This window comes from Vicia villosa, linkage group LG1 (assembly GCF_029867415.1).
Source record: "Vicia villosa cultivar HV-30 ecotype Madison, WI linkage group LG1, Vvil1.0, whole genome shotgun sequence".
Classification (NCBI taxonomy): Eukaryota; Viridiplantae; Streptophyta; class Magnoliopsida; order Fabales; family Fabaceae; genus Vicia; species Vicia villosa.
In genome coordinates, this window is record NC_081180.1 from 167,461,245 (window position 1) to 167,471,769 (window position 10,525).

The window sequence follows — 10,525 nt, forward strand, 5'->3', positions numbered from 1 at the left end:
CCTCTTCGTCCGTGATGAAGGCCATTGTGAATGTAAAGCTGACATAATGATGATATTATCGATTCAGTGCTGAAGATTCTCAGTTGAAGATCGACGATGATGAAGTCTTGATAGTTGTTGTTGTCGCTGAGTTTCGGTGATGCTATGAAGATGAAGAAGGACGATAGAATTTTGCTGGAGATGCGCGTTGATGATTAAGAACAGATGTGGATGACGATGATGATTGAAGATGAATCGAAGGAGAAATTGAAGAATCTGTTATGGTGAGTTGAAGGTGATGAAGATTCCGGTGGTTGCTTTGCTGTTACAGATTTTCCCTCATATTTTTTCCGAATTTTCCTTATACTGATTGTTGGATTTTTTTTGTAGGTTGAGGATGGAAGATTGAGGAAGTAGTGATGATTCAGTGTGGAGATTGAAGGGATGAAGATGAATGAAGAGGAGATGAAGGGATGAAGATATTGAAATTTCAGAGAGTGAGCAAGAGGAAGAAAGTGGTGAGGATAATGGAAGATGGTGGAGAGTTGATGTATAGAAACAGAGAAGTGAAGAGATGAAGAGAGTGATTCTGATTATGTGAAGAATGGCCAAGGACTTGAAGAATGAATCGAGAGCCTGTTATATAGAGATGAAGAGGATTAGTTTTCTGAAGGTTAGTTACAATTTTCTGTTATCTGTTAGTAACTGTGTAACTGTTTTTTTGGAGGTTGTTAGGGTAGTTATAAGATGGTTGAGGTTAGTTAGGTAGTAACTGAATTCTGTTGGAGGTTATAAGTTAGTTATGAAGTTTGTTATTAACTGTTAGGGGTGGTTCAAGTGTCAGGAGAGTTAGTTACAGTGTGAATGGGGTAGTTATAAACTGATTTTTTTTGTTAGTTATAATAAAACTGTTACACAGAGTTTGTTAAAAGAGGCTGGAACTGATGGGTGGTTGGTTAAAGGTTAATTGGGTTTTGATGTTGTGTTGATTATGTATGTAGTAGTGTAGGTTAAGCTGAATGGTGATGCTGTTGTTCTCTTTTTGTATGCAACATGGTACAAGGGGTGTATATATGGTTGTAATTTGAAACTGGATAATTGAATGTAAATGAGATATGCTGAATATGTTTTTGTATGTGCTACTATATACAGGGCTGTCATGATATTATTTTCTGAACCGATACATTATGATATGGCTTGTGTTTGATATGCAGGGTTATGGTACCATGATGTGTCAAGGCATATGAAGCAATTCTGGAGTGCTTTGAAGTTTGAAGTGTAAGGCATGGAAGTACACCAACAAAGACAATAATGAGGATATCTTGGAAAATAAGTTTAGGGAGAAAAGTTTAGAGATAGGTGACATGAAAGTCAAAAGGTCACTTGGTCAATTTTTGTATATTTTCCTTTGTAATGGACCTGAATTGGTTGGAGGTGTAAATGAACATGGCTCTTGTAATGTATATTGGAACTTTGTAATGACTCCGGTACCTTGCATTACACTTTGGCAGTGACATGAATCAAGTATATAATGGATTTGATGTTAAGTTGAAACACTTTTCTTGAAAGTCAAACTGATTTGGTCAAACTTAAGAGTCAAAAGTCAATTGTTGTGAATTTGTATTTTCTTCTTGTAATTTATGTGAATTTGACTTGTAATGAAGTTTGACATGTAATACACTATTTCCTCTAGTGACAACTTTCTTTTTCCTCCACTTTCAATTTTGAATTTCAAGTCTTTTCTCCATGGGCTATTTTTTTCAAATTCCCAAATCTCTTCTCTCTGTATCTTGACCCAGCATCATAAGACAAAAGCTCATGGTTGACTTTTACCAAAAGTCGAAGTTTCATCAAATGCCTCCATCATTGAAAATGGCCCAATATAAAGGAATGAATCCATACTCTTGTAATGAAGCTTTAAGCAAATGACTTGTACTCAAACCTAAATTGGTGAATAAATCAAATGAAACCTCAATAATTCAAGATCCTTGATCCCAATGCCAATTTTATTGATTAATGATGCGGGAGTTATATTAGTGCCTTAATGGAAAAATGCATAAGAATGCGAAGCTTAGCCAGTTAGCATAAAATTAGATGGGCAAATTTTGGGGTGCAACAGATCTAGCGTGCGTTCTTTGTATGGCTGTTGGAGAATCTTTGAAGCACTCCTTGCTTTTTGGTACCGCCTCAGTGCAAGAGTGGATCAGGTTTTTGGAGCACTATGGAGAGAGTTTCAAGGGAAGTTTCTTGAGGTGGTGCGCTTATTGCAAGGCTAAGAAAGTGAATTTCGGAAAAGTAGGGTGTGTTTTAGATGTAGTTTGGAATGTTAAGGCTTTGGTTTGGAGGTGGTATTTTATCATAGAAATTACTCATACCAATTATAAATTTTACGAGTTTAGCAAAAACCCTTTGTTTTATTTATCTTAAGTTGCAATTGGTTTGTAATTTTTCTGCTTCCGAGTTTTTGTCTCGCTTTTTGTAATCGAGGTTGAGAACCCTTAGTTGTCTTTGTAATCTCTCTTGGTTAAAAAAAAGTTCCATATCTTTATATACATTTTCAAGACTTATTAATTAGTTTAACAAATGAATTAACCGTAAGTTAGGAACATGTATTGATAGTATTTGCATCTGTACATACCAAAAATACTTAAGGCAACATGGGAAGTCGATATGAATATAACCGGCTATGACAAGTAAGGTCGGTTGCGCGGCATACCATCGAGCAGGTCAGACACATCTTCTCTAGTTAGATCATGTCTTCTACTCGGCAAGACCCTCAACTCGGAGGGGTTCTACATCGTCCATCTCGCTTGCCGGGAATCCTGGTTTTCTATGACGATTACAGATTTCCGGTATGCTGAGGCCGTTACGAGTGTTACGTCCCTTAAATGAAGGGAGGCGAAGGTTATAATAGTTTCCATTACTGAGGGACTCTGGGGGTGTTTACCGTGAAAATTGGTAAATAAGCGCTAGTCTTTCAAAAGTAAAAAGCTTTTGGTTACTCACAGGATCGACTAGATTGATCCTAGGACATGTGCTTTATATTTTAGATATTCTCGTATAAAGTGAAGAACAATTCGACACAAATCATGTTCTCGTTTCAAAGTTCATTTGATCTACGTGAATCTTTTAAAATATCAATTTAACTTGTAAAACAGATAATGTAAAGGCAATTGAAGAATAAATTGCAGTAATGTAAATGACAAGAATGTAAAATTCTGGAAACGTTAAAACTGTAAAAAAAGGATGTAATGATGGTGTTTTTATACGTACATTCTCAGAATGACTTGTTTCTCACATGCATGTACTATGAGTAAATTAATGAGATTTTGTACAAAATGAAGACCCGGGATGTAAACGCTAACACTCCTATATATACTAATTCGAAATAACTGTCCCAACGGTCTTTCGATCAGAGCTCGTCACGTTGCGCTCGACATGCTCTTCCCTTGCCCTAAAGCTCTACGCGTCCCTTCATACAAAATATCAGGACAAACAACAGTTACGCCTTCGTTCAGACTTAACTTTCCTGTCGAATGCTCATTTCCGTCGAACCAAATATCAAAACTTAGAAAATATTTCTAAGTCCATGTCCAACAACTTTCCTTATCAAAAGGTAACTTCGACAGACTTTCATCAATCATGTCATCTTGTCGAAGACTTCCAATCTTCTCAATTATATTTCATTTTCTTCAACAATAACGTGGTGTTGAAAATGCCAGCTAACAACGGGTGACTTCATTAACATTGCAATTCATCCTGGAGGTATAAATAGGACTCCCGATTGAAGGATAAACAATACATGCTTTCATCTTGAACTTATGCATACAGTTATCATGTAGCTCAAATCTCTAAAGAAACTTAGTCTAACCTATTCAATTGGGACCTCACCGAATTTGCTTCCGAGAGGTATTTCAAACGTGTTTTACAAAAACAACACCTATGCAACTTAGATTAGTGCTCTATGCCCTAATGCTCATCTCTCTGACTATCTAAAATGGTTTGAAATTGTTGAGGCCGACAAGGGATAAAAATAGCTCCTTTCTGTATGAAACCATACTCTTCTTGAGCTTGATCGAGTAGTTCCAAAAATTCAGGATCACTCAAGTACTCCAATCCAATGATAAACCTTTTTAGTTCTCCATCCTTCACTGCAACAACAGCAAAATATCCTTCCCTAACTTCTTCTGCCACCAACTCTTTACTCAAACCGTTCCTTTTGTGTACAAAGTGTGAAATACCCTTTTGGATCTTTCCAACAAAAGAATGAACCATCTTTAACTATGTTATAGAATATGAGATGTATTACTTAGTGAAGTTAGAAAATCTATAATTTTTTGAGATTGAATAGCCCCATTCTGAGTATAGGTATTTATACTATGAACCTGCGTAGTGCGTGTGGTTGTAGAAGCCGTAGACATGTATCCATTGTTATCTATATTATTGAATGAATATTATTGATAGGTCAATTTCATTGTTTTCCATACGCGCTAAGATGCTTATCTTTAGAAGAATGGCAAGATTTTGTTGTCCCTACTATTACTGTATTGTCATTAGTCATCCAAATAATAATAATAATAATAATAATAATAATAATAATAATAATAATATATAATAATAATAATAATAATAATAATAATAATAATAATAATAATAATAATAATAATAATAATAATAATATCCAAGAGTGTAATACAATAATGTGTGTGTTTGTGTCAAATGGAAGGTGTCTTAATAATAATATCCACAACTACAATATATTTTTTTTATGCATGGAGTCTCCTATACTTGTCTTTGAGTTCAAGATGGGATGTGGACCAGAAACTTTTTTGCCCAATGCAAAATATTTGACTGTGAATTTGTTAGGTGTGATTTTTATTTCTCATTGCATTCAAAATATTTGTCTTTGGTAAGCACAACCTTTTTATAGCTGTCATAAAAAAAAAAAACATATTATTTGGTGAATCCGCAACACTTACAATTTATGACCAGGCATGACAACGGGGCGGGTTGGGGACGGTTTTTACCTCCCCAAACCCAAACCCGAATCTCCAATCAATCCCCGTTATCCGCCCCAAACCCAAACGGGGATGGAGAATTAAAACCCAAACCCGTCTTTAACGGATTCGGGTATCCCCGCCCCGCCACCATGTATTTCGTAAAATCAATTTTTTTAATAAAAATATTTACTTTTTCAAAAATAAAATTACATTATAAATAACAAAATAAAACAATCTCAAAAAATTTCATACATATATTTCAAATATTTAAAATAATAAATACAAATCAAATTATTAAAACAATATCCACATATTTAATAATATAAATTTTGAAATATAAATAATAATGTACATATTGAAATAAACGGGGCGGGTTCGGGGTGGGTACTAATGTCCCCATTACCCGACCCATCCCCATGTTTTCTAATCGGGGAAAACCCGAACCCAAACCCAGTCAAAGCGGGTTTTCCCCGTCAACTTCGGGGCAGGTTCGGGTGGGTACCCGTGGGTCTGGGTTTTATTTCCATGTCTATTTATGACAAATAAATGAAGGGAACGGATTCATGAGTGCTTGAGCACATAAACAAATATCAGTTCTGCTTAATTAAAGAACTTGAAATGAAGAGAAAATTGAAGGCAGTTCAAAGTAAAAAATTGAATTTTGCAACTGTCAAATGTCGAAGTAGAATATTTTGCATGGAATTGTAATTCTTCCACACTAAACTTAGCAAGTTGAAGTAGAATTTGAAGCCGAACAACAAGAGAAAGAAGCCATGACTAATAATGAAGATATCATTGACATTGTCAAGGACCTAGCAAGAAACATAAGAGATTATATAATATTTGATCCTAATGCCATGAATACCAGTATCATATGATCAATATCACTGTGGTCCAATTTGAATTCAAGCCTATAATGTTTCAAATGTTGCAAGTTATAGAACAATACTTAAGTGCTGCGACATAACTTTCATCTTCATTTGAAGTAATTCTTTGAAGTGGCAAGCAATTTCAAAATCTCTGGGATAACTAATGATATCTTCAAGTTCAAATTAATTTCTTATTTTGTTGGGTTTGGACTCCCTTCCTATATGCATATTTGTCTCACTTATTTAAGTGGAGAGAGTCCATTTAAAGAAAGACTCAAATATGTTAGTCCATTTGTCTCACTTATTTATGTGGAGAGGGTCAATTTATAGTTGTGAGAGGTATAGAGAAAATAAGGTTTCAAAAGAGAGAAAAGAGGAGAGAACCATATTCCTGTTTTTCTACAACTAGTCTCACTAAATTGGTGATTGCGAATTCGTTAACCGTTGGATCAAGCTCAAATTTGGAGGGCAGGTTTGCAACACATCTATCTATCTTTTGACCGTTTGGATCTTCAAAACGAAGCCTAAGCTGAAAGATATTTACTTCGCATTGAAGTTGCATATTTGGGTAATATTAATCAGCTTCTTGATTCTTATTTGTAAGCAAGTCTGCTTTGTGGTTTTGCAGTTGTTAGCATTGCTTTGCGAATCACTTTAAAACTCTCTTGTATCCTTATTTGATTATAATGGAGCTATTTCTTTGATCTAGACAACTTGTGGTTTTACTCCCATATTGAGGGGTTTTCCACGAAAAAATGTCAGTGTCCTTTGGTGCTGTTATTTGTTCAATTTGTTGTTATATCATGTTGATCCTCAAGCTTCTAACAAGTTTGAGGAATTTTATATCTGCTACGTATTGGTTTTTTATTGTGAGTTAATTTCCAACAAGAGTGACATCAGAGCTCTTGGTCAAGGGCTATTTTACTAGTTTGAATAATAGAGTCAAATACAAATATGAAAATGATATTGTTGACTAGTTGTAGTTATCATTTATGGAAGGGCAAGATGAAAGACTTACCATTTGTGAAGAAATTGCATTTACCGGTGTTTAGTTCCGCAAAGTATTTTTATCAATGGAAAAGGGATAACAAAGGAAAGAAAGGAAAATCTAAACAAATAGATCATGAAGATCATGATGATGACCTAATTACTACAGCTACTTGTAATGATTTTTTTATTCTACGTGATCATGAATATGTTAATCTCGTATTAGACGAGAATATGTGAATAGTTGACAGTGGTGCTACATTGCATGTTACACCAAAGACGGATTACTTCGCATCTTATACTTCTTGTGACTTTGGAGTGCTGAAGATGGGTAATGATGGTGTATCTAAGATAATTGTGGTTATGACAATCACTTTGGTTTTAGAAATTGTAACTCAACAAAGATAACTTAGTTGTTTCTAGAGAGGAGAATCTTTCTAAACTTTATTAGACAAAAGCTTTGGTTTCTAGGGAGAGTGTAATTGCTATCGACATGGAAGCATCTTTGTGGCACCGAAGACTTAGTCATATAGCAAAAAAAAAGGGTGAATGTTTTGACCAAAAATGATGTTCTTTCAAGATTAAAGAATGCAGATTTGGAGAAGTGTTTTCTCATTGTATGGCTGGTAAATAGAATAGAGTACCTTTCAAGACAAATCCTCCCTCGAAGGAAGTCAAAGTTGCTTCAATTGGTACATTATGATGTTTGTGATCCATTAAAGGTAAAATACTTTAGAGGTTCATTTTATTTTGTTACCTTTATTAATGACTGTTCTAGTGAACTATGGGTTTGTGTCTTGAAGACAAAAGTGTTGGAGAATTTCAAAGAATTTCATGCTTTGGTTGAAAGGCAAATAGGCGAGAAGCTGAAATGTGTCCGTTCTGACTATGACGGTGAGTATTGTTGATCGTTTAATGCCTATTGAAAGAAGCATGATATTGCACTTGAAAATACTCCTCCTAAAACTCATCAATTGAATAGTTTAATAGAAAGGATGAATCATACACTAATGGGGAGAATAGGTGTATGCTATCGGAATCTAAGTTGCCCAATCAATATTGGGGTGATACATTTTACACGTGTTACTTGTTCTTAATCTCACACCTAATGTTACTTTGAACAGTGAAGTTCCAGAAAAAATTTGATTTGGAAAGAATGTTAATTATGATCATCTAAGAGTCTTTGGTTGTAAGGATTTTGTGAATATTCTAAAGGATGAAAGATCCAAGTCGGATGCAAATTCAAAATAATATATCTTCATCGGCTATGGGAAAGATGAGTTTAGTTATAGGTTGTATGATCCTATAGGGAAGAAGCTTATGAGAAGCCGCGATGTGGTCTTCATGGAAGACCAAACTATTGAAAACACTGATAAGGTGGAGAAGACTACACTAAAAAAATATGTCAGTTTGTTTAATACTGATCTAGTTCGATTACCTATTTATAATATGGATACTATTGGTGGTGATGATCAGAATGGTGAGCCAAATGATTATGTTGATGACCAATAACTTGGAGATGAAGTGAATATTATAACTAGTGATGATGAAGGGCAAAATGATATGTTAGAGGATGGAAATCTTTGTGAAACTCCATAATCATCTAAAGTTCAACTTAGGAGGTCTAACATGCATAGAAAACCTTTTACAAGGTATAGTTCGGATGAGTATGTGACCATGACTGATGAGGGTGAACTTGAGTGTTTTCAAGAGGATGTAAAAAGTGATGAAAATCAAAAGTGGTTAGATGCAATGCATGATGAGATAAAATTATTGCATGATAATCACACTTATGATTTAATGACACTACAACAAATAAGGGAAAAGATAGCGCTTTTTTGGCAAAGACAACGCTAAAAACCGCTGCCTATAAGGCATTACTGTAATTACAGAGAGCGCTTCATTTAAAAACGCTTTCTATTGTAACCTTTAGGAAACGTTTTTTCTTTAAAAGCGCATTATATTGTTGTATCTTTTAGTTCTCTTTTAGATCTCTTTTAGGTAGAGCTTTCTATTCTCAACTATAGGAAGCGCTTTTGTTTACAAAGCACTTCCTGTTCTTCACTTAGGCAGCGCTTTTTGTTAAAAGCATTTTCTATTGTCTCATTTAGGAAGCAATTTTTTGTCAAAAGTGATGTCTATTGTGCACATATATGGCAGCATTTTTTGGTTAAAGCGTTGACATGAGTCTTATTTTTTAATAATATGGCATCATATATTTTAGAAGCGCTAGCACAACATATATATACACACGCGCGCGCGCTTGCGCGCGCGCGCGCGCACACACACACACACACAGATATATATATATATATATATATACCAACACTAGCTAAAAAACTATAAACTTGTCTTCTACACATATCTACAACTTTTAATAACTTGTTATCTCTATCTTCTGCATCTATCTGAAGCAAAACCAACAAATTAAAAGACATCATAACCAAACTATATAACACATAAATTTTGTAACCATTATAATTAAACACAAACCTTATAAAAATTTCTATATACTAGTATACATCAAGAAAATCATATTTTTATCAAAATTTATCACAAACATTTATAATTCAACCTAAACCTTTAATTCAACACATAAACCTTATAACCGGGTGCAGTTACCGTGCATAGATAAAAATCTATGCACCATGCATAGATTATTATGGACCCTTGGATCAAATTCTAGACATCAATTGTTATTACTAAATACTCAATACTCACCACTCAATACTCAATACTGGATTAAAAACATGATCCAATGGCTTATGTAAGCTTATGCATGGTGTATAAGTAAATCCTTATGCATATTAGTCAAAGTCCTTATAACCTTATAACCATATAATTAAACACATAAACCTTATAACCATTATAATTCAACACATAAACCTTATGACCATTATAATTCAACACATAAACCTTATAACCATTATAGTTCAACACAAACCTCATACACCAAGAAAATAATATTTTTATCAAAATTTGTAAATGCTATATACCATTAATACTAAGTTTTCTTAAAAATTAAAACATCCACCATTCTAATAACAACAAATTCACTTCCAAAATCATTAACTTCTAAAGATTGACCAAACATAATTACAAATTCCATTAACCCTTAATTCAGAACTTCTAGAACTATTCAAATCCAATACAGAACATTACAACAACAAAAATATCTAAGGACCATAAACTTCACACAAAAGAAATAAAGACAATACATTATTAAAGTTACCCTTTAGAAGCGCTTTTTCTCAATTTAGTATATAGTTTTTTTTTGAACTTATAGTAGTGCTTTGGTATAATAGCGCTGTCTATGAAGTGCTGTCTAAAACCAGTTTTGGCGTAGTGTGAAATTGCCTATAGGCAAAAGGGTTTTGGAAAACAGGTGGATTTATAGAGTTTAACATGAGAGTAACTCTAAGTCTCCAAGGAATAAATCCAGATTATTGGTGAAAGGTTCCCATCTAAGAAAGGGTGTTTATTTTAAAGTTCTCACTTGTTGTACAGATGTCATCAATAAGAACCGTGTTGAGTTTGGCTGCTTCTTTTGATTTAGTGGTTGAGCAAATGGATATGAAAATGACTTTCCTTCACGGTGATTTCGAGGAAATTTCAAATGGAAAGTTCTAAGGCGGTAAACATTCTTGTTGCTACTCAATTCAATTTAAGTTGTAATCAAAGTACGTTAAG

General features: G+C 34.1%; 1 protein-coding gene across 1 annotated transcript; it reads right to left on the reverse strand.

Moving 5' to 3' along the window:
- Positions 1-3,948: 3,948 nt before the first annotated feature.
- Positions 3,949-4,254, reverse strand: LOC131659023 (auxin-induced protein 15A-like). Its single transcript, XM_058928271.1, has one exon. The coding sequence runs from the start codon at positions 4,252-4,254 to the stop codon at positions 3,949-3,951; it is 306 nt and encodes a 101-aa protein (XP_058784254.1).
- Between the last annotated feature and the right edge of the window lie 6,271 nt (positions 4,255-10,525).

Bases quoted from the DNA above. Each gene is read 5' to 3' on its own strand.
- LOC131659023 (XM_058928271.1), bottom strand. From the start codon at position 4,254: ATGGTTCATTCTTTTGTTGGAAAGATCCAAAAGGGTATTTCACACTTT.